General features: G+C 44.9%; 1 protein-coding gene across 6 annotated transcripts in view; it reads left to right on the top strand.

Moving 5' to 3' along the window:
* Positions 1-22,335, top strand: part of COL6A6 (collagen type VI alpha 6 chain) — a 318,899-nt gene that overhangs the window by 210,256 nt on the left and 86,308 nt on the right. For all 6 annotated transcript variants that reach the window (XM_089332262.1, XM_089332263.1, XM_089332260.1 and 3 more), the window contains 7 exons: positions 3,303-3,400; positions 6,207-6,803; positions 8,037-8,657; positions 9,758-10,318; positions 11,375-11,932; positions 14,056-14,631; positions 16,923-17,492. In XM_089332262.1, the coding sequence (XP_089188388.1) occupies positions 3,334-3,400; positions 6,207-6,803; positions 8,037-8,657; positions 9,758-10,318; positions 11,375-11,932; positions 14,056-14,631; positions 16,923-17,492 (3,550 nt within the window). In that variant the 5' untranslated portion in view covers positions 3,303-3,333. The remainder of the gene's footprint in view (positions 1-3,302; positions 3,401-6,206; positions 6,804-8,036; positions 8,658-9,757; positions 10,319-11,374; positions 11,933-14,055; positions 14,632-16,922; positions 17,493-22,335) is intronic.

Here is a 22,335-nt window from a genome sequence, read left to right as displayed (position 1 = left end):
GGGAGTACACCATCAGATGGAACATCGTTCTGTATTTTAAGTAATGTGAAAATAAATAATTGTTGTACTCTATAGAATACTATACAGCAGTAAAAAACAATGAAATCTGGTCATTTGCAACAAAATGGAGGAATCTGGAACACATCATGCTGAGTGAAATAAGCCAGTCCCAGAGGGACAAATATCATATGTTCTCCCTGATCAGTGACAACTAACTGAGCACCTAAAAGGAAACCTGTTGAAGTGGAATGGACACTATGAGAAACAATGCCTTGATCAGCCCTTGTCCTGACTGTTGATGTACAACTTAATACTTTATCCCCTTTAGTATTTTTTTGTTCTACTTAATACTATTGGTTAACTCTGTAATTAACACACAACTATTCTTAGGTTTTTAAATTTAATTGAAAAGTGATCTCTGTTAAATATAAGTGTGGGAATAAGAGAGGGAGGAGATGTACAATTTGGGACATGCTCAAGCTGATTTACCCCAAATGGTAGAGTTAGAAATGTGCCAAGGGATTCCAATTCAATCCCATCAAGGTGGCATGTACCAATGCCATCTCACCAGTCCAAGTGATCAATTTCTGTTCACAACTGATCATACTGATAGGTCTGAGAGTCAAAGGGATCACATAAACAAGACTGGTGTCTGCTAATACTAGCTGATAGAATAAAAAAGGAAGAGAACGATCCAACATGGGAAGTGACTCATAGAATGGCAGATGTCCTAAACAGCACTCTGGCCTCAGAATCAGCCCTTAAGGCATTCAGATCTGGCTAAAAAGCCCATGAGAGTATTTTAGGCATGGGAAGTCAAGACACTCTGGCAAAAAAAGAAAAAAAAAAACCCACCACCTAAATGAAAGATCTCTGTGAGTGAGATCCCAGTAGAAAGAATGGGCCATCAAAGGAGGTACCTTTCTCTGAAGGGAGGAGTGAACTTCCACTTTGACTATGGCCTTGTCTAAATATGATCAGAGTCGGTGAACTCAAAGGCTTCCATAGCCTTGGCAACTCATGACAAGAGCCTAGGGAGGTTACTGACGCCATAAACAAGAGTGTCAATTTGTTAAGTCAACAATAGGAGTCACTGTGTACTTACTCCTCATGTAGGATCTCTGTCCTTAATGTGTTGTTCAATGTGAATTAATGCTACAACTAGTACTCAAACAGTATTTTACACTTTATGTTCTGTGTGGGTGCAAACTGTTGAAATCTTTACTTAATATATGCTAAACTGATCTTCTGTATATAAAGATAATTGAAAATGAATCTTGATGTGAATGGAATGGGAGAGGGAGCAGGAGTTGGGAGGGGTGCAGGTGGGAAGGAAGTTATTGGGGGGGGCATTGTAATCCATAAGCTGTACTTTGGAAATTCATATTCACTAAATAAAAGTTTAAAAAAGAAAATAAGTAATTGTTAAAAATGCAAAAATTTATTCCGCCAAATGTTACCCCAGGGAGCTCAGCACTTTCTGTACCAGTGGTATTGAGTGTCTACATGGGTACATTTCCAGATGCTGCTTGTTGCTGTTGAACTGCTGTGGGCTCACCTAACCCTCACTCCTCTCTCCAGGTATCTAACCTTCACCCAACAGCTTCCTTCCTTCCCATCTTGATTGCTGGGATCTTTGATGTTGCTCCCATGCACCCTTCCCAACACATTGTTTTTTCTCTCCTAACTCCCAAATATGCACTAACTTATAAAGCTCATAAATAAATGGGAAAGAAGAAAGTAGTGTAAAGCTGTATTTTGATGAGCAAAAATAAAAGGGTTGGAAACATAGCAATATCTCCTAGTACTTGGGGTAAAAACAAGACATACAATGAAGAAATCAGGAGATACTTTGTGTTTAAACACTGAGTTTGGGATGCAGGGTGACAGATGTGTCCTTTTTTTCAGTTTTTTTCTGTGTGTGGATCTGTTTCTTTCTCTCTTGTTACTAGGGTTGTTTTCAAAACTGAACAGGAGAAAGAATGTGGTTCTTAGCATTGGGCATAGCGCACAATAAAGGCTCAAATGGTAGAATTTATTATTTATGGTTATACACATTAATAAAATACTTCTACAGATTTATGAGTTGGTTCTGTCTTTGGGTAATCCACTTGGGGTCTTAGTTTTTCTAGAATCAAAGGGCTGTACTAGACTTCTTTAAAGTCCATTCCAGCTCACTGATTTCCACTTGACTAGTACTGATACATTGGCTTTCAACCTTAAAACTGTACATTGTCTAGACTTCTTGTGGGAGACTAGAATAGAGTCCCAAACTTACAAAATGTCAGAGAGGCAATGGAATAGGTGAGAAGATAGGTATGGAATTTTTCCTGACAAAATTCCATTTCTGAAGGGGTGAAATATTAAGTACAAGCAGCCTGTCTGGTATGCAGGGAGAGAGCCAGTTTTAGAACTGAAAATACATGTTTAGATAGTAGTTAATTAACTAGTCAAGCAGAAAAAAGACATTGGTTGACTAACATCAAAATGGTTCAATTCATTTTTTGTTTATTGGATGAAGTAATGATTGAGCCCAACCTACTTCAAATTAACATATTTATTTTCAATAGCATCTTTAAACTATTATTTTCAAGATCTAAAAATGTTTTTGACCAAGCTGCAATGGGGAAATGCTTGCTTTGTACAGCTCTGCGTAGTCGGAGGTAAAACAGAGCCAACTGAGTTTCTCACTCTAAGAATATTGCATGGAATATGGAAATTCACTGCTTTTTATTTTCTCAAATTTAAGGATAAAATGAAGTGGTTGCCTTTCTAATTACAAAAGAAGAAGAAAATATGAGGAAATTATAAGGGAAATGTAAAATGATATAAAATGTAAAACAGTAGGGAAATAGAAGAGAAAAGTGGGGAATTTTGACGACTTCTAGAAATACTGATTATTTAAATAATTTAGTGTTCACAATGATGAGGTCTCAGATGAGTGTCCCAGTGGTGAACTCTGTATTTTCTCGGCAATGAATGGATCGAGGATGACACCAGGCTACTGGGACATGACCCATAGGAACACATAATATCGTTGAGCAGACTCCATCTGGCTACCTCCACTGTGCAAAAATCTGTTCTTTCCACAAGGTCTGAGGCCCAGCAAAAGCTCATGTGACTGTAAATGTGGATGATTCATTTTTCTCTAAGTTCCTTCACAGATTAGAAGTCAATGAACTTGAGAAATTCCTTGTTCTCTTCTGTGTCCAATATTCGTGTTCTCTTGTGTGTGTGAATCTTGATTCCAAATAATACCCACAATGATCTTAGCTTTGTTGTTTGTATTTTCATCTTTTCAGATTTCCAGCTGTAGATCTTTCAGATCATAATATGAAAATGCTGCTGATTGTCTTCCTCATCATCATGTGTTGCCGTGTGTCTGTGAACCAAACTCCTGGTAAGGAAAAGCCAGAAGAACTATTCCCTGTAATTTTTACTATAGAAAACAGCTAATAAGTGAATTTGACCTACTTAGAAGTCAAGAGTTGTGCTCTACTTTGTTTTGGTTTTGATGGCAGTGGGAAGGGAGGTGGTGGGACAGTTTCTTCCTGATGTCAACCATGTGTTGCTTTGAAGATCATTTGCTTCCGATCCCTGGCCTTTGTCAGCCACAGGGAGATTTGAGAGCCGTCAGTTCCTCCTCTGTTTCAAGCCCTTTGGGTCTTCTGGGAGGTTGCATGCAGATCCTGTCTGTTGATACCAGCTCAGGCCTGGAAGATTTAGCATGTGTTTCTCTAATTCATTTGTGCTGAAAGGTAGCCGTGGCTAAGTGTCCAGATTTTGCTCCAGTTGGAACTGCACATCTGCCTGTTGTAAAGATGAGCTTATCTTCTGGAGAGGAAGCATGTATGCTGTTGACTAGATGTCAAGAGACCGGCTTACCCTTCCCCGCTCCACCACCACTTAAATGATGGGTTCCTGTCCCACACAGCTCACAGCCAGGGCCACTGACATTGGCTTTCCCTACTTCCTTGAGGACTCTGACTGTGGCAGCAAGTGTGTGAAAATATCAACTTGGCTTTGCTCTGCATGCATCCTCCCTCAATGTCTGACAGGGCCTTAAGCTTTTTTAAGAAGTGATGATGCTTTTCCCCAGATCATCTCCTGGCTCAGCCATAATGGCAGACCTTATCAAAGCCTGTGTCCAGCTCATGCGCGAGGCACCTACTTCCTCCCCCTGTGCAGGATGCCATGGTTTTTTTCATAAATGGGAGGGCTACTGTTGGTCAGGAGTCCAGCAGCCTGGGCAGGGCTCACCTGGCAGTCCTCAGAGGGTGTCCAGTCTTCTTGTGAACAGTGTGGACTTGCCCTTACGTGTCTCTTCGCCTGACGTGCTGCTGGTCTGATGGCGAGAGGAATCTTCGATTGGCTGGCCTAAGGTTATGTCAAAGACAAGAAAGAATTATTTCCGAGTGTAAGAATAGAATAACACCCATAGGTGCTGAGGCTGCTTTCTTCACAATGGTAGCACAGGAAAGATTGAAGTATTTTAATGTCTAATGTTATTTAGTGGTCTAGTAACCATTTCAGCAATCTCGGAATCCGAGTGAAGAGCGTCCTTGGATACAGTCTGCTTATTGTAAAGGAAAGGAAGCTGAAGATCAAGTGTACCGAATGGCTTGACGGTGCTCAAAATTCACAGATCAAGTGAGGGCTTTCATGACTTGTTCTGTGACACTCTATTTTCTGTTCTTTTTAGAAACTTTTATTTAATTTAAAGGCACAGAGACAGATGTCTCCTACTTACTGCCTCTATCCCCCAATGCCCACAATATCCAAGGATGGACCAAGCCAAGTCAGGAACTGAATCCGGGTCTTCCATGTGGATGGAAGAGACGCAATTACTTGAGCCAGCATGGCTGGCTTCCAGGGTGCACATTAGCAGAAGCTGAAATCAGGAATGGATCCAGGCTCAACTGCAGGCACTCTGACATGGGATGCTGAATGCTGATGTCCAGAGCGGCAGCTTAACCACAGCACCGGATGCCTGCCCCTGCACTGAACTCCTAAGCGTATTCCCACCACTTCTCCCCACCACACACACATTTCCCTCCCTTTGCAAGATAAGAAATGAATCTTACCCAAAGGTCGGGAGTGCTGTAAGTCCCAATTAACAAGCCATCAGTAAACAATGTTTATCACTTTAGCCCAGGGATTCTCTGTCATGCAAGATTATATCTAGATAGCTGGTATTAAATGAAGCTTTAAAAGGTAGTGTATTTCTAAATAAAAATCATACTTACAGGGGAAACTGAAGCTGTTATCTCTTTTGTAGCCTAAGATAGGGTGTCATCACATTTGCATCTGTAAGAATACATTTACCTTTTTAATACTCACATGATTCATCATAAATATTGTAAATTTTAAAATAGATTGAAACAATCTCACATTTTTGTGATTTTAAGATTTTAAAAATTCAAAAGTATTATAAGTTAATAGATCATCTATTACATTGCTTAAATGACAATTTCAATGAAAGGCTGTCTTTCAGATTTCGCTATTAAAACCAAGCAGAAGGAGTTTGATTGGCAATACAATTTTTATTCTATTGATACAAATTGAAATCAAATTCTGAGAGGGAAGAAAAAGAGTACAAGGAGAAATTAACCACTAAGGGTATAAAAACCTGTGACTTTTTACTTCTCTGTTTTCCTATTTCTAGTTGGTACATTCTTTGCAAAAGTATACTTTTGTGATCAGTTCAAATGAGAGGTTGTGTAGGAGGATGGTGTTGTGGCATAGCAGGGGAAGCGTCCTATAGTGGAGCACTGGTTCAAGTTCTGACTGCTCGGCTTCACAGTCAGCTAGCTCCATTAGTGCACCTCAGAGTAGCAGATGATGCCCCAAGTACTTGGGCCCTTGCCGCCTGTGTGAGAGGACCCATAGCTTTGGCCTGGGCCAGCTGCAGCTGTTGCAGCCATTTGGGGAGTAAACCAGCAGTCACAATATACCTCTCTCCCTCCCTCTCTTTCTGTCTCTCCTTCTCTCTGTCACCCTGACTTTCAAATAAATCTTTTTTAAAAGACTTATACAAAACAATCAGCCCAGGAAATGTGGGGTTTTTTTTTTTTTTTTTGAGAAAATATGAAATTTCAGGCTATTATTTCATGTTTATTGTCAAGATGCTATAAAAGAAAAAAAAAGGAAAGAAAAATTTCCCTTTTAAAGTTCTTGCTTTGGTCCCTACATTTGTGGTTCTGCAGGCCCTCAGTATGGCGACGTGGTGTTCCTGGTGGACAGCTCGGATCACCTGGGAATTAAGAACTTCCCTTTCGTGAAAGCCTTCCTGAACAAGATGATCACCAGCCTCCCTATCGATGCCAGCAAGTTCCGCGTGGCGCTGGCCCAGTACAGCGACCAGCTCCACAGCGAGTTCGAGCTGGGCACCTTCAAGGGCAAGGGCCCCATGCTGAACCACCTCAAGAAGAACGTGGAGTTCCTGGGCGGCTCCCTGCGCGTGGGCAACGCCCTGCGGGAGGCGCACAGGACCTACTTCTCCGCAGCCCCCAACGGCAGAGACAAGAAGGAGTTCCCCCCGGTCCTGGTGGTCCTGGCTTCGGCCGAGTCCGAGGACGACGTGGGGGCGGCTGCGGAGGCCCTGCGGCGAGACGGGGTGCGAATCATCTCCGTGGGGGTGCAGAAGGCCGCTGAGGAAGACGTCAAGGCCATGGCCACGTCTCAGTTCCATTTCAGCCTCCGGACGGTCCGGGACCTGAGCACGTTCTCGCACAACGTGACGCAGGCCATCAGGGACGCGGTGCAGTACAGGGACGCGGCCGTGGATGACATCCTTGTAGAAGGTGGGTACAGCAAGCGTGCATAGGCATGCGAACAAAATCAACGTGGAGAGGAGAATTCAACCTCCATGAACTCCCCTTGCCCGCTGGTGGGCTGCATTTTCCATTGCTAAATATCCCCGTGGTTGGGAATGTCCTGTGCTTGTAGCCGTTGAAAGACTGATTAAAGCCTTGGCTTTCTGTCTCTCAGCCATGTTGCCTTTCACTCCCAGACTTCTTCAAACCCTGGGATGCCTGCTCCTGGTTTCCTAGCCTTTACCTCCGAGTCGTCTCCCTGGGTTTTAGTTGCTTTGCGACTGGTTCATTTAAAAGGTAAAGGTGCTTCTAAACTCCTTAAGTCAGAAGGCACATACGTAGGTATAGAATTCCAGAGCCAGAAATAATTTATAGTGGGAAAAATAATTTACAGTGTCCAGATCCCCTGTTCTGCAGAGAAGAACATGCAGGTGACCTTCGAGGTCATGTGAGCTGGCCCAGGCCAGGCTGCAGTGTGCAGCCAGAGCTAGGTCAGGCCCTTGGTTTCCAACCCGTACAGTTTCTGCCGTTCCCTGCTGTTCTGTGCTAAATTAGTTTCCCTGTGTTCTGCTCCACAGCCCACTTGCTTTCCCAGTCTCTCTATTAACAAGAATGCCCAAGAGTTTATGAATAGCATTCAGGAGAAAGGCAGGGAGAAGCCATCAAGAAAACACTTTGCTCAAAGTGTGCATCTCCAGATAAATAATACTGGAAACTCATGCTGTTCCTGGCTAAATCAATTTGAGATGACACATGGGATTTCCTATTGATAACAGAGAATGCTGCTATTATGATAATCTATGAAAATGTAATTCCTTACCCCAAATAAAATAGTCAAAGGTACAATTATTGTTCTTTTAGCTTCCCTTAGGGAAATATGGACTATAGCTACTGATAGGAATGGTGTTGACGTCTATGTGATTTTAACATGATAGTAATGGCTACTGTGCAGTCCGTGACTCTTAGGGACCAGGCTCCAGGCCAAGCAGATTATGTCATCTAATGCCTGTAACTACTGTGAGATAAATAGCATTATCATCTCCCTTTTAAGAAGGAGGACATTGAGGCTGGGAGTTGAGCTAAGATCCAGTGTCTGAGCCCTGGTCCTCTGTTCTCAGCTTCATGGTGATTTCCTGTGGCTCCTTCTCTGAGTGCATACCTGGGCACATCCACCTCCACGCATCTCCAGCTAACACTCTGCTGTTCCCTCCTTGCGTGCAGTTTGCCAAGGCCCTTCCGTGGCTGACGTCGTATTCCTGTTGGATGTGGCGGTCAATGGCAGCCTGGAGGACTTTGACCATCTTAAAGGATTCCTGCAGGAAAGTGTGTCTGCCCTTGACATAAAGGAAAGCTGCATGCGGGTCGGCCTGGTGGCCTACAGCAATGAGACGGAGGTGATCGGCTCCCTGAGCGAGGGCGTCAATCGGTCAGCAGTTCTCCATCGCATACAGAGCCTCTCCCCCGGAGCTGGAGAAGCCTACACGGGAGCTGCCCTCCGGAAGATCAGGAAGGAGGTGTTCGGTGCCCGTGGCGGCAGCCGGAAGAATCAGGGCGTGCCCCAAATTGTGGTGCTGGTGACTCACAGGGCTTCAGAGGACAACGTGACCAGGGCGGCTGTTAACCTCCGGCGCCAGGGAGTGACGGTGTTCACCCTGGGTGTGGAGGGGGCCAGTGCCACCCAGTTGGAAAAGATAGCGTCTCACCCCGCCGAGCAGTACGTCTCCAAGCTGCCAACCTTCTCTGACCTGGCCGCCCACAATCAGACATTTGTGAAGAAGCTGCGGAACCAAATAACCCACACGGTCTCCGTGCTGGCAGAACGCACCGAAACCCTCAAATCCGGTAAGGTCACGTGGAAAGAAGGCTTGCCCATGCCCTTTCTGTTTCTTCTTTTCTTTTCCTGTTGTTTGAACATTAAATATTTAAAAAGGCTTAGCTGGGTACCAAGTGCGCAAGAGGACAAGTTCCCATATGTATCTCTATCTATCTATCTATCTTTCTATCTTAGCTTGGTAAAATGAAGTCCAGTTTGGTGAGAACAACAGCAGGTGAGCTGCTGGCACAGAAGGAGGGATCTCCTCTCTCTTCCCCTTTGGTGTGGCTTTCACTGGACTCATGACTGAAATACAACCCAGAATCCCATCTGCTGCTGTTTTTTTTCTTTCTCTCCTTTGCTTCTCATGTCACCCTGTTCTTTCTTTCCCTAAATTTCTTCCCTTTCTCTTCTCCCTTCACCCCCAAATTGCCAAGTTAGCCAATAAACAGGAGCTGTGATTTGGTTGGTGGACAAAGTAGCTTACAGGTTCCAGGAGAGAGGCAGAGGGCGGTATGTCTTTTATATGTCTCATGCATGCACACGTATGCTGTGGGAATATTTTATGCCTATGTATATATATACAGATATATAGGTGTGTATGTCCTTAAAAAAGATTTAGAGCATATTTAATGTACAAGTGTCACTGACTTTCACATACAATGTCACTGACAATGTCCCTAGGTAATTAGTTCATTGGCTAGGGAAGGTAGGGTAAAGAGCCGATAATTTGCTCAAGATTTCATGCAAGAGAATTTAGATGAATACATCCACAATATCCAGTTAAGTACCTTGTGCATCTTGTGGCACACAACTGGACTTTTGCCAAGCAGTTACTAGAAGAAGTTACTGCAGGAAGTGACTTCTATAAAGCAGCTCAAGTTTTTCCTACTGTAACCAGACTGACTGTGATGCAGGGCAGAGAGTTAGAGTGATTGTCCTCAGGGATCAGAAACAGCTCTGGTGCAGCCAGTGCTCAGTTCCTGTAGGTTGACCTCCCAAACACGTCTTTAAAGCCTGGAAGCTGTTTCTGTCTGAAGAGGCTCAGCTTGGTTCTTCTTCCCATCTGTTTCCATTTCTTCTTCACTCTTTGCCCAAATAACACATTGAACCCGTTTGTTGCTTTCAGGCTGTGTGGACACCGAGGAAGCAGATATCTATCTGCTCATCGATGGCTCGGGGAGCACCCAGGCCACGGACTTCCAGGAAATGAAAACCTTCCTGTCGGAGGTGGCGAGCATGTTCCACATCGGCCCCCACAAGGTGCGGGTCGGGGCCGTGCAGTACGCCAGCAGCTGGGACTTGGAATTTGAGATTGGTAAATACTCCAACAAGCATGATTTGGGAAGGGCCATTGAGAACATCAGGCAGCTGGGTGGGGACACAAACACAGGTGCAGCCCTGAACTTCACGCTGAGGCTGTTGCAAAAAGCGAAGCAGCAGCGAGGGAACAAAGTGCCATGTCACCTTGTCGTCCTGACGAACGGCATGTCCAAGGATAGCATCCTGGAGCCTGCAAAAAGACTGCGAGAAGAAAACATCCGGGTCTACGCCATCGGGGTCAAGGAGGCGAACCAAACACAGCTGCGAGAAATTGCAGGAGACGAAAAGAGAGTGTACTACGTGCACGACTTCGACGCTTTAAAAGACATAAGAAACCAAGTTGTTCAAGAAATCTGTGCTGAAGAAGGTAAGAGATATGGTGCTTTTGACTTTGAACTTCACCTCACAGATGGCCTTCTAGACAATCTTTGACATTATTGATTTGGAGAAACAACATAAATTTCTAAGCGAAGATCTGATGATTTCTCTAGCTGCGCTCTGTTCTCCAGAACAAAATGGAGAGCCCCTCCCATTAAAGTGTTCTAATTAATACCCCCAAGCAAAATAAGTGCACTTGGAGAATTAATTAAGCTCCTGCCACAAATCCCTGTTAGGACAGATCTGTGATTAGATACTGCAGGTGTAATAGGATCAAATGATTTCAAGTTTTAAGAAGTACTTCAGGTTTATTTAAATTCCTTTTCCATAAAACTTGTAAGAATTCTTTCAGAGTTACTTCAGTGCTTTTCAATTGGGTTGATTCCACGTGCTTGGGCTATTTGGCAATTAAAGAGGCATTTGTGGGCCGGCGCCATGGCTCAATAGGCTAATCCTCCGCCTGCGGTGCTGGCACACTGGGTTCTAGTCCCGGTCAGGGTGCCAGATTCTGTCCTGGTGGCTTCTCTTCCAGGCCAGCTCTCTGCTGTGGCCAGGGAGTGCAGTGGAGGATGACCCAGGTCCTTGGGCCCTGCACCCCATGGGAGACCAGGAGGAAACACCTGGCTCCTGGCTTCAGATCAGCACGGTGCGCTGGCTGCAGAGTGCCAGTCGCAGTGGCCTTTGGAAGGTGAACCAACAGAAAAGGAAGACCTTTCTCTCTGTCTCTCTCTCTCTTACTGTCCAGTCTGCCTGTAAAAAAAAAAAAAAGAGGCATTTGTGTTTGTTATAACGGAATACTACTGGCATCCAATGGGCAGGGGTCAAGGTTACAGTTAAACATCTTAGGGTAGCCTATGACACACAGACTACCCTCCACAATGAAGGTGATTTGGTCCAAAATGTAAGCCATGCTAAGATTGAGAAACCCTGAGTTATATATTTAAGCAAGTTACTAACCTATTGACAATCCTTACCAAGCACACTCTTCAGTAGAGAATTAATTGTGTTCTGGATTTTCCTGTCCACTCTCTTTGCTCCCATGCAGCCTGCAAAGACTTGAAAGCTGACATCATGTTTCTGGTGGACAGTTCTGGAAGTATAGGACTCGAAAACTTTGGAAAAATGAAAACATTCATGAAGAGCTTGGTGAGCAAATCTCAGATTGGGGCACATCGTGTGCAAATTGGTGTAGTCCAGTTCAGCCACATCAATAAGGAGGAGTTTCAGCTGGACACATTCATGTCACAGAGTGACATTTCAAACGCAATAGACAGGATGGCTCACATTGGCGAAACCACCCTGACAGGCGGGGCCCTGACCTTCGTGTCTCAGTACTTCAGCCCTGCCAAGGGGGCCCGGCCCAACGTCCGGAAGTTTCTCATCCTCATCACGGATGGCGAGGCTCAGGATGTAGTGAAGGAACCCGCAGTGGCACTTCGGCAAGAAGGCGTGATTATCTACTCCGTGGGAGTGTTCGGCTCCAACGTCACCCAGCTAGAGGAGATCAGCGGGAGGCCAGAGATGGTTTTTTATGTTGAGAATTTCGACATTCTGCAGCGCATCGAAGATGATCTTGTGTTTGGAATCTGCAGCCCCCGTGAAGGTAGGCGTGAATGTCTTCACCTGTAGCCCTGTCCAACACTAGTCATCATTCCTTGAAATAAGCAGGGCTCCATCTGAACATTGTATAAACTTTTTGTTTGATTGAAACATTTATCCTAGTGGTTTTGTCACATTAACAGAGTAGGGAACTACTTTGGTCCATCTAGACTCATTCTCATTGTAGACAAGCAAACATGGGATGAAGAACTGTCCTTGTGAGAAAGTAGCACCCTACCAGGTCTTTGGCCATGTTCCCTAGAGGCAGAAACTGGATACCTGAGTCCTCTTGGAGTGATTGGTTAATAAGGTGTTTTCAATATGGGAAGAAGGACATTAGAATTGGTCATGGGGTCAGACTTAAGCAAGAAATTCATCTTTGCTAGAGCCCAGGTTCAGCCCAGTTGCCGAGGGAGATTGAGGGCCTGAATCACACCATATGATCTTACATTGAAGCAGGGTCTAAGCATGTGTGTTCCATGTCATTGGGCCATGTGTGGGCTGCTGAGGCAGTGGGCATGGGAACCTCATCTCCCAGGGAAATGGCTTTTGGGAGGTTTGATGTTGATTTTTTTTTTTTTTTGCCATTTCTAAAGACCAATGCTTGAATCAAATGAGATAATGTCAAAAATGCTTTGATATTCATTAAATCTTACCAAGATGGACTTTAGTAAGGGAACCTGAGTGATGGATGCTGCAAAGGAAGTAAAAGGCACATTCCCAGTTCTTTTCCTACAAAATTGCAAGGTGCTAGAAATTATCAAACCAACAAAATCTCAACAAAGCTGACTGATTTACACTATGATCTGGGGGCTTCAAGACAGAGGCATTCTGCAATGTCTCTATGAAAGAGATGGACATTATTGGAGGTTTAAAGGAGAAACACTGCTTGGTTTCTATTCAATCATTGTTTTGTTCAACTCCCACAAGCAGGATTAGTGATGATGGTTGGTATTTTGTAGACATAGGAGTATGTTCCCTGATAGTTCTGCCCAGAACATATAAGAACTCTTTGAAGGGTTCCAACACTGAGTAGCCACCCGTCCGGGCCCCGGCCCCATTCCTTGGGTAATGGAACCAGGCTTTGTAGACAGCCAAATGCCAGAGAGATACAGTTCCCTCTTTGGAAGAGCCAGCCTTTCGTGGGAAATTGGTTTATGGCTCTGTGTACTTGGCCTCCATTCAGTGGGGGTGAGTGCATAGGCTTGAGGGTTTTCAGGAGCCCTACCCAGAGCTAGTCAACCCTGGCACAGGGAGGAAATGGAGCAAGCCTTAGGGCAGTTGAGGAGTTGACTTCCTCACAGTTCCATTTCTCAAGAATCTGGTGAGTTAACACTGGGCTCCTATCTTTCTAAGGCCTGTGGGGTAGATGGACTTTATAACTGCTAAATAACTAATCATCTCAAATTCCACTTCTCCAGAATGCATGAGTTAGAGTTTGGAACACTGTACTTTCAGATGGAACATGCTACAGATGGGTTAAGAATTAATTGGGTCTTTCCTGCTCTTCTCTTCCATGACACTGACCTCAGGTTTAAAGGTTAATAGGAGCATCATGTTAGAGGACAACTCAGGCCAAGTGATAAATGGGCTTTTGTCTATAATGAGATGCAATCAGGAAAATAGATGCCTCAAGAAATTAAAAAACGGAAAAGTAACCTTGAAAAGTCAGCTGTCATGCATCCATGAGCTAATATAATGGTGCCAAATTCATTTCCATTTGGTCATTTCCCCAAGGTTTATCTTGTATAAATGAAAGCACATGTTGGAGAAATCACTTGTACAGGAAATTTTATGCAGAACTGTAATTTTTCTTTTAGTCCAAAGATTTCTCAAATTTTATTCCTGAGGGGCCTGCAACTGTCAGTTGCCCTCTCCCATCCCCTGCAGTAGGCTTCACTTCACACTTGCCTTAGCCTAAAAGCTCACCTGAGTATTACTATGTACCGGCAGCACAGATGTGCGTCTTCTGTATCTGGCGTCCAGGGAATTGACATTGTGAGGGATAATGTGGTCCCCTTGACAGAAGACATTAGGAATTTAGCATGGCTGGCGGGGACAGAGGCAGGGAGAGGGCGTGCTTCCAAAGTCACTCTCCCATGGTGTTCTTCCCTCTTGGTCTTTCAGAGTGCAAGCGGATCGAAGTGTTGGATGTTGTATTTGTAATTGATAGCTCTGGAAGCATTGACTATGATGAATACAACATCATGAAGGATTTTATGATTGGCTTGGTGAAGAAAGCCGACGTCGGCAAGGCTCAGGTCCGATTTGGGGCTCTGAAGTACGCTGATGACCCAGAGGTGCTGTTTTATCTGGGTGACCTTGACACAAAGATGGAGGTGATTTCCATGCTGCAGAACGACCAGCCCATGGGGGGCAACACTTACACTGCCGAGGCGCTAGCCTTCTCAGACCACATGTTTACCGAAGCCCGGGGCAGCCGCCTGCACAAGGGGGTCCCCCAGGTCCTCATTGTGATCACTGATGGGGAATCCCACGATGCTGAAAAACTCAATGGCACCACAAAGGCCTTGCGAGACAAAGGCATCCTCGTCTTGGCTGTGGGGATTGCTGGCGCCAATCCCGTGGAGCTGTTGGCCATGGCGGGATCAAGCGACAAGTACTTCTTCGTGGAGACCTTTGGAGGCCTGCAGGGCATATTTTCAGATGTGTCAGCCAGTGTCTGTAACTCTTCGAAAGTAGGTAAGGCCGGTGGGCTTGGTTTCCCCTGTTGAATAGCATAGAGACAAATGAGAAAGAAATAGAGCAATAGCACCAGGAACACGTTTTCCAGAGCAGAGGAGGAGCCCTAAGTGTTTCAGGGACTTCTTCAGAGTTGGAAAAGCCACACGTGTCCCCTGCAGACCCCTCCCGAGAGAAGTGCCTCTGGCAGCATTCCTGCTCGCTCCTTCCCACACTCCTCCACTGGCCAGCGAGTCGCTGCTCCTAAACAGGCTTTATTTATTAGGACACATGTTACTCACATGTTTTTCCACTCCCTAGTTTTCTGCTCTTCACACCAAGCATCAAATTCTATCTGTTGCTAAGAACAAGCTATCCTTCCTCAAAGTCTTGCCTGCAGGTGTGAGGTCCCGAGTTTCTTTGACACTTCCTGTTGTGGCAGGGTGGGACTTAGCCTAGCAGTTAAGATGCCCACGTCCCATCCCGCGTGAGGGCATGTGGGTTTGATACCCACCTCTGACTCCTGGCTCCAGCTTCCTGTGAATGCAGGAAGCTTTCCTGGAAGGCAGCTAGGTGGCTGCCTGTCACCCGTACAGGAAACCTCCTCCTCCATACAGGAGTTCCTGGCTCCTGGCTTCAGTGCCAGCCTGGGCTTTTGGAGAGTGAACCAACAGATGGACTCTCTCTCTCTCCCTCTCTTCTCTCCCTTTCTCCTTCTCTCTCTCTGTTTCTCTGTCCCTCTCCCTACCCTCCCTCTTCATCTCCTTCTGTCTCTTTGTCTCTGCTTAAACAATAAAATAAAAATATATTTAAATATATTTATTCACTAAAAATTAAATAAAATATAGAGTCCTGTATTAAACACTCTGGTCCAGCCTCAGACATTTCCAGGACAGAGTACAGTGGGATTTCTGTTGTGTTTCTAGTCTGGCTGCTGGAGATCACTTTACTGCATGTGTGTCTGTGTATGTTCATTGATTTCATTGATCATTCACTCGTTCAGTTGCCCTCTTCCACTTTTGATTCACAGGAAGATTGTGATCCACTAAAATTCTTCAGTCCCCCCTCAATGTATTTTATTTAAAATACCAAGCATTCTAATTAGATGAATTGCTGTTAGTCCACAAGTCTAACATCTTGGTGCAGTACTCTTTAAAAATGATTTAACTTTTTCTGGTGTTTCATATGCTTTGCCTCCATAGACTGCAGCTAACTTTTTCTTGAACAAGACTGACAGACTCTTCCTGGGTCTTATTGAACACTGGCACACATTCTGACTTCTTTATGGCTAATGCCTAAAATTCAATCTCCCTTCTCAAGTCCTCTGCAGAAGTTGACATTGCATTCTCACCCTTTCTTTGCATGAAAGTTGCCCTTGATTTCCTGTACTGGGCTTTGAAACAAATGGATTTAATGAGTTAACTAGTTCCCGAAGGATCCATGTGTATTTACCATATTTCTTCTTATCTCTCCCTTGCTTATCTGGCCTGCGGGATTCTCAGACATCTTTCATCCTCTGAGAGGCTACAATGAGAATGAATTAAGTTAAGGCAGTGGTAGGATCACTAGGGAATTCAAGGAAATAATGTTTATCAGAAAGCTAAGGACACACACATGAGTATGTGCCAAGCATAACTCACTCATTGGCAACAGTCTCCCATATTCCTTTTGTTTTGTATTTAAGCAAGTATCTCTAAGTATTGTGCATTATTTGTTCAAAAATATTCCTCTGAAGTCAATATTTTTGCGTGTATATTCGAGAAAGGGGGCTGATAAAGAAGAAAACCAACCAGATAAAGACTAGAAGGCAAGCTTGGAAATCCTTCCCCTCAATTTACACTAATAAATCAAAAAAAAAAATTTATTGGGTCAACTGACCAAGGAAGCCAAGTCACAAGTCCAAACCATCTGTCTGTCTGAATTCTAAAATGGTTGTGTGCTATTTTGTTTTTTCTTGCTGTGCTGCTACTGTCACTGGGTTTTCTGGAAGGCTAAGACTAGATTGCAGGTGAGGCCATGTTTTTTCTACAGCAACATTGCTTGTTCTCTGCATCTTGGAAAAGAAAATGGTGTAAGACAAAATGGAAAAGCCAAGAGAAGCATAAAAAGATGCATGAGTGATTCATGCCTGGTGCTGCCTTTACTTATGATCTGGTCATTTGTTTATTTCCTCTCCAATGAATGTGACCACAGGGTAGGGTAAAATATGAAAACACTTTCAAAAATCTTTAATACAGTTGCAAATTCTTGGTGGGCTAAAGAAGATAATATTCTGGTTTTTTTGTTGTTGTTCCCTTTCCTTTTCTTTACAGATTGTGAAATTGAAAAAGTGGATCTTGTCTTCCTCATGGATGGTTCCAACAGCATTGACCCAAGTGACTTCAAGAAGATGAAGGAGTTTGTAGCATCTGTTGTTCAAGACTTTGATGTCAGCCTCAACAGGGTGCAGATCGGAGCAGCCCAGTTTAGCCACACCTATCAGCCAGAGTTTCCCCTGGGAACTTTCACAGATGAAAAGGAAGTGTCATTTCACATTGAAAACATCCAGCAGATCTTTGGGTACACACACATTGGAGCTGCCCTCCACCAGGTGGGACGTTACTTCCAGCCAGACATGGGCAGCAGGATCAACACGGGAACCCCCCAGGTGTTGCTGGTCCTCACAGATGGCCAGTCCCAGGATGAGGTGGCCCAAGCTGCCGAGGAGCTGCGCCACAACGGTGTGGACATCTACTCGGTGGGCATCGGCAATGTGGACCATCAGCAGCTGATCCAGATCACGGGGACCGCGGATAAGAAACTCACAGTTGATAACTTTGATGAGCTGAAAAAGATCAAAAAAAGGATTGTGCGCAACATCTGCACCTCGGGGAGTGAGAGCAGTAAGTGATGTTTTCCCAGCTCTGCTTCCATCCCCTGGGCTGCTGGGACAATATAGGTTTGTGCCTCTGGGTTTGAAATGGAACTTTTCCTGGTTACCAAGTATCTTCAGTGACCTGTACATTAAGCAACAGGGTGTTTGAGGTCCTGGGTCTCCTTTTCCCTACTCTATCCTGGGGGAGCATGCCCCCTTTGGGAATGGGAATGCCTTGACTTGAGAAGATGTGAGGAAAAGGCTGCTCTATACAAACAAGCCAGCGGGTTTCAGGGTGGGAGAACTTGTCTCAGATGTACATTGTATGATGGATTTTGGTTGCCTAGCAACAGGGCCTCCAGGGCTGCCAAGCACAGTGTACAGGTAGGGAGGGAACATCCCTAGAGCGTTATTAACTTCACCACAGAAGTCAGTAAATATTTTCTTAAACTTAGCACATTTTTATGTTTTTCCAACAAAGGGGGGAAAAGTGTCTTAGAAACAGGCAGCTTTCTCTGTTATAAAGTCCCCCTGTGGGTTGGCTATGATTCTGTGTGATGACCCACGGCAAAGAGCAGCCCCGGGTTTCTACCAGGAAAGGAAAACCTCAAAGTGGCCATTGAGAGGCACTCTGGAGACCCAAATTGGAAATCGCCTCTTCCCTTCGTGTGTGTGTGTGTGTGTGTGTGTGTGTGTGTGTGTGTTTGCACGTGTATTGCTGGAGCAATTTACAGCACAGGAGCAGTTTTCTCCAAAAACATTCTTCTAAACTCCGGTCTCAACCTTTGGATAAGATAGGATATGTAGGTTAAAGGTAGAGACTCCTGTGGTTCATCAGTCCATTAGTCCTGTTCTACGGTCTCCTCGTATCTGATCACCTCTGGCAAACCTGCCATATTCATTTCCTCTTTCATGTGAAATACTTCCAATTATTAGAAAAATTTTGTTGGAACCACCTAGTTTCTACTTCAGTGCATGAAAAGAAAAACAATCATGGAAAGTGAAAAACAAGAGTAAAAATTCCAAGCAGTGAGTGAGTTATCTTTAAAGGAAATGGTCATGGACACACACACACACACACACTGTGAAAGAGAGAGAGAGAGAGAGAGAGAGAGGAAAATACTATATATTGAGATAAACTTGAAGTTATTACTCCAGCAAGCAAAAATGTGAGGGCTTTGTAGCCAAGCTGTGAGTTGCAGGCTGATGAGGCTGGAATGAGCCCTGATAAAGCTTCAAAGGCATGTGCAAATGCAGTAGGGGATGCCAGTTTTCTTGAAACTATAAATCCCCAAATCAAAGAAAGCAGACAATAGCTTTGGGTGTCTCAAAGCAAACTGGACTTAGAGCCTGAACATTTGTTCTGCTTCTTAGTAAAATAATGCATGACTTTGGAGAGTCACTTCCTTTTCTGAGTCTTTTTTTTTTTTCTCGTTCCTAACGTGAAATTCTTTTAAAGAGTTTCTCTAGTTTGCTGTAATTCAGTGTATGTGAATAGAAGGTCAGATATGTGGAGATGTAAGGGAAATGACTGGGGGTCCCTATGTGCTGAGAACCTCTGAAAGATCAAGCGTGGTGCTCTAAGCACTTGCAATGCATTAGTTTATTCCGTTCTCCCATCAGCGAAGTGGCTTCTGTTCTTATTTGCATTTATAAATATGGAACCTGGGGCTCAAAGGAAAATTCCTGGCCTGATCCATCTTGGGGAGTAGTAACAGACCAAGCATATTTTGCAACCTAGGTTTGTCTGACCTCAAACTCCATCTCCCCTCCCCTCTATTTCTTGGTGAAATTAAGCTGTTTTATAGTCATGGTCAAGGCTATCTGATGCTGACATAATAAAGAACTAGTGTCAACATGGTATGTTTAACCAGTAAGTACCTGGAGCTTCTGGACACATGATGGGTTTGTATCTTTGAAATTCAACCCCCGGCCAGCTGCTGCTCCCTGAGGATACCACCCCTAAGCTGTCACTTCCAACAGCACAATCTAGTAGCAGAACCTGCATGACGTATCCTCACTGGCCCCCTAGGAAGTGGTAAGATGACATTGTTCAACACAAGAACTCCAGATCAGCCTGGATCTAAATCCCCACTGCGAGATTTACAGTGGTAACTGTGGGACCTTGGCCAAGCTTCTCTAAGTCATGAGTTCCTCTTTTATGAAAGGAACATTTGAAGTTTCTGGGGCCAGTGCTGTGGCGTAATGGGTTAAGTTGCCACCTGCAATGCTGACATCCCATATGGGCCCAGCTGCTCCACTTCTGATCCAGCTCCTTGCTGTTGTGCCTGGAAAAGCAGTGAAAGATGGCCCAAGTGCTTGGGCCCCTGACACCCACGCGGGAGACCTGAATGAATCTCCTGGCTTTGGCCTGGCCCAGCCCTGAGCGTTGCAGCCAATTGGGGTCTGAAACAGTGGACGGAAGATCTCTATATCTCCCTCTTCCTCTCTCTAACTCTCCTCTCACTCTCCAACTCTCCCTCTAAATCTCCCTCTAACTCTGCCTTTCAAATAAACGTCTTTTTAAAAAAAAAGTTTCTACTTTGTTTCCTAAGGACTGGTGAAATGGTAAACGGCAAATTCAGTGCGCATGAGTTACTATGGTAGCGTGATATTGAAGGCACCTAGATGTGATCATAGAAATGCAGACATGTGGTGCTGGGGTGGTGGCACAGCAGGTTAAGCTGTCACCTGCACTACCAGTACCCCATATTGGAACCAGTCAATTCCAAGTTGCTCCACTTCTGACCCAACAATCTGCTAGTGCCCCTATGAAGATGGCAGACGATGGCCCAGGTCCTTGGGCCCCTGCCACCCACATGGGAGTCTGGGATGAAGTTCTGGGCCTGGCTTTGGCCTGGCCCAGTCCTGGCTGTCGAGGCCATTTAGGGAGTGAATCAGCAGAATGATCTTTTTCTCTCTGTCTCTGTTTCAGTCTGCCTTTCAAAATAAAATAAATCTTTTTTAAAAATTAGAAATGCAGATACATGGAGCAATGGTTAGTTTGCATAAGGACAATTTACCAAAAGTTCCTTGATTTAGGCAATAGTTTAAAGCTGTATTCAAATTTTATGCCTCAGTATACACCAAATTCTCCTAAGTAACTGATCTCCAACGTGTGTTTTTCTACTTTTATCCACGCTTATTTTCCTGATTTTAGTTTGAACCTGGGCACTCTACCCATTAGAGAAGACTTCAGTGGCTCCAGGATGAGGACGCCTTGCCCTTCTTGGCATGGAGTCATGATGAGGTAGCAAAAGAATCGGTTTCTCTCATCTCTTGCATTATAATCATAAATAGAGGGATCAAAACATGGATGAAATAAAAGGCCAATCTGATTCTATGAAGTAAGAGACGACCTCAGATCTGAATCAAGAAATGAGCAAAATAGAAGGGGAGTAAATAGTCATTTCCAAGTTTTCCCAACAAGGAGCTCTTTATGTCCTGTCTTAACTGGGTTCTCTAGAAAACAGACCTTGGAGCCAAGTGTCTGTACGATATGTCTTTGGGGAGTGCAGTCCCAGGGATGTGAGCCAGGGAAGGAAACACAAGTGGTCTCTGAACTTCTTGAGAAGGCACCCCTGGGCCACTGGTTATGCAGAACACCACCAGAGAGGCCCCGTGGGGCCATGGCAGAAACCAGTCCAGAAGGGGGAATAGAGGAGACAATCCATCTACCAGTTCCTTCCCATCTGCTGCCTCTCATTAGTCAGAGTTGACCCTATAGAGTGTTTTGTTTTTTTGTGTGTGTGTTTTTTGTTTTTTTTGTTTTTTGACAAGCAGAGTGGACAGTGAGAGAGACAGAGAGAAAGGTCTTCCTTTGCCATTGGTTCACCCCACAATGGCCGCTGCGGCCGTTGCACTGCGCTGATCTGAAGCCAGGGGCCAGGTGCTTCTCCTGGTCTCCCATGTGGGTGTAGGGCCCAAGGACTTGGGCCATCCTCCACTGCACTCCCGGGCCACAGCAGAGAGCTGGCCTGGAAGAGGGGCAACCGGGGCAGAATCCGGCATCCTGACCGGGACTAGAACCCTGTGTGCCGGCGCCGCAGGCAGAGGATTAGCCTATTGAGCTGCAGTGCAGGCTCCCATAGAGTGTTAACTCGCCCACAGCTGTGTTATCCAGCTTTGAGGAACTGCTGGTGAAACCAGAAACAGGATCCATAGTGCACTGCACCTGGGCTGCAAATGGCGAGGGGAACACAGCCTGCAGGAGTTCATGTGGGCTGTGTGTGGGCACCTCAGCCCCTACGGCCCTGCTGCGGTGAGCGTGGTGGAGCTGTGTCAGAGCCTGGCCCTCTCCCTTACTGTGTCAGGAGACTAATGATGGCAGCCGGGCTCTCCAGTGGACACATGTCCAAGTCTTGAGGGGGTGTGCCTGTGTGCCTACTGGGTGCCTTACTATACTGAACTATATTTTCCAGAACATCCTTTCTCTTCTGTATCTATGGCGCCCCTTCCTTCAAAGGCCCAGATGAATTCCTCTCCTATCCAGCTAATAATTGCTCATAGTTCCCCTTTCCTTCTAAAGTATTTTCTCAAGACTCCGTCTCTTCATGTTGTGAATACACTGTAGCCTCTTGACAGTATTTCTTAATACTAGGAATCTGCGACGATCAGCTCCGGTTAGGGACTTGCCTTATGAGTCAAATAATTAGGATCAGCTTTGGGGCCTGGCAAGGAACCATGGGACTGCAGCTGTCTAGTCCAATCTACCCTTTTCTGTTTTTTTTTTTTTTTTTGTATTTTTATTTAGAGATATATAATCCCCTTGTTTTTATAGGCAAAAAAAGTAATGCCTGGAGAGACTAAAAATTTGCCAAAAGTTGTCTAGCAGTGCCAGGGTCATGACCAGCACGTGACCGAGACTGAGC

Source organism: Oryctolagus cuniculus, chromosome 4, assembly GCF_051225735.1.
Source record: "Oryctolagus cuniculus isolate XC-2025 breed Fujian yellow rabbit chromosome 4, ASM5122573v1, whole genome shotgun sequence".
Classification (NCBI taxonomy): Eukaryota; Metazoa; Chordata; class Mammalia; order Lagomorpha; family Leporidae; genus Oryctolagus; species Oryctolagus cuniculus.
This window is presented reverse-complemented; position numbering and strand designations above follow the sequence as displayed.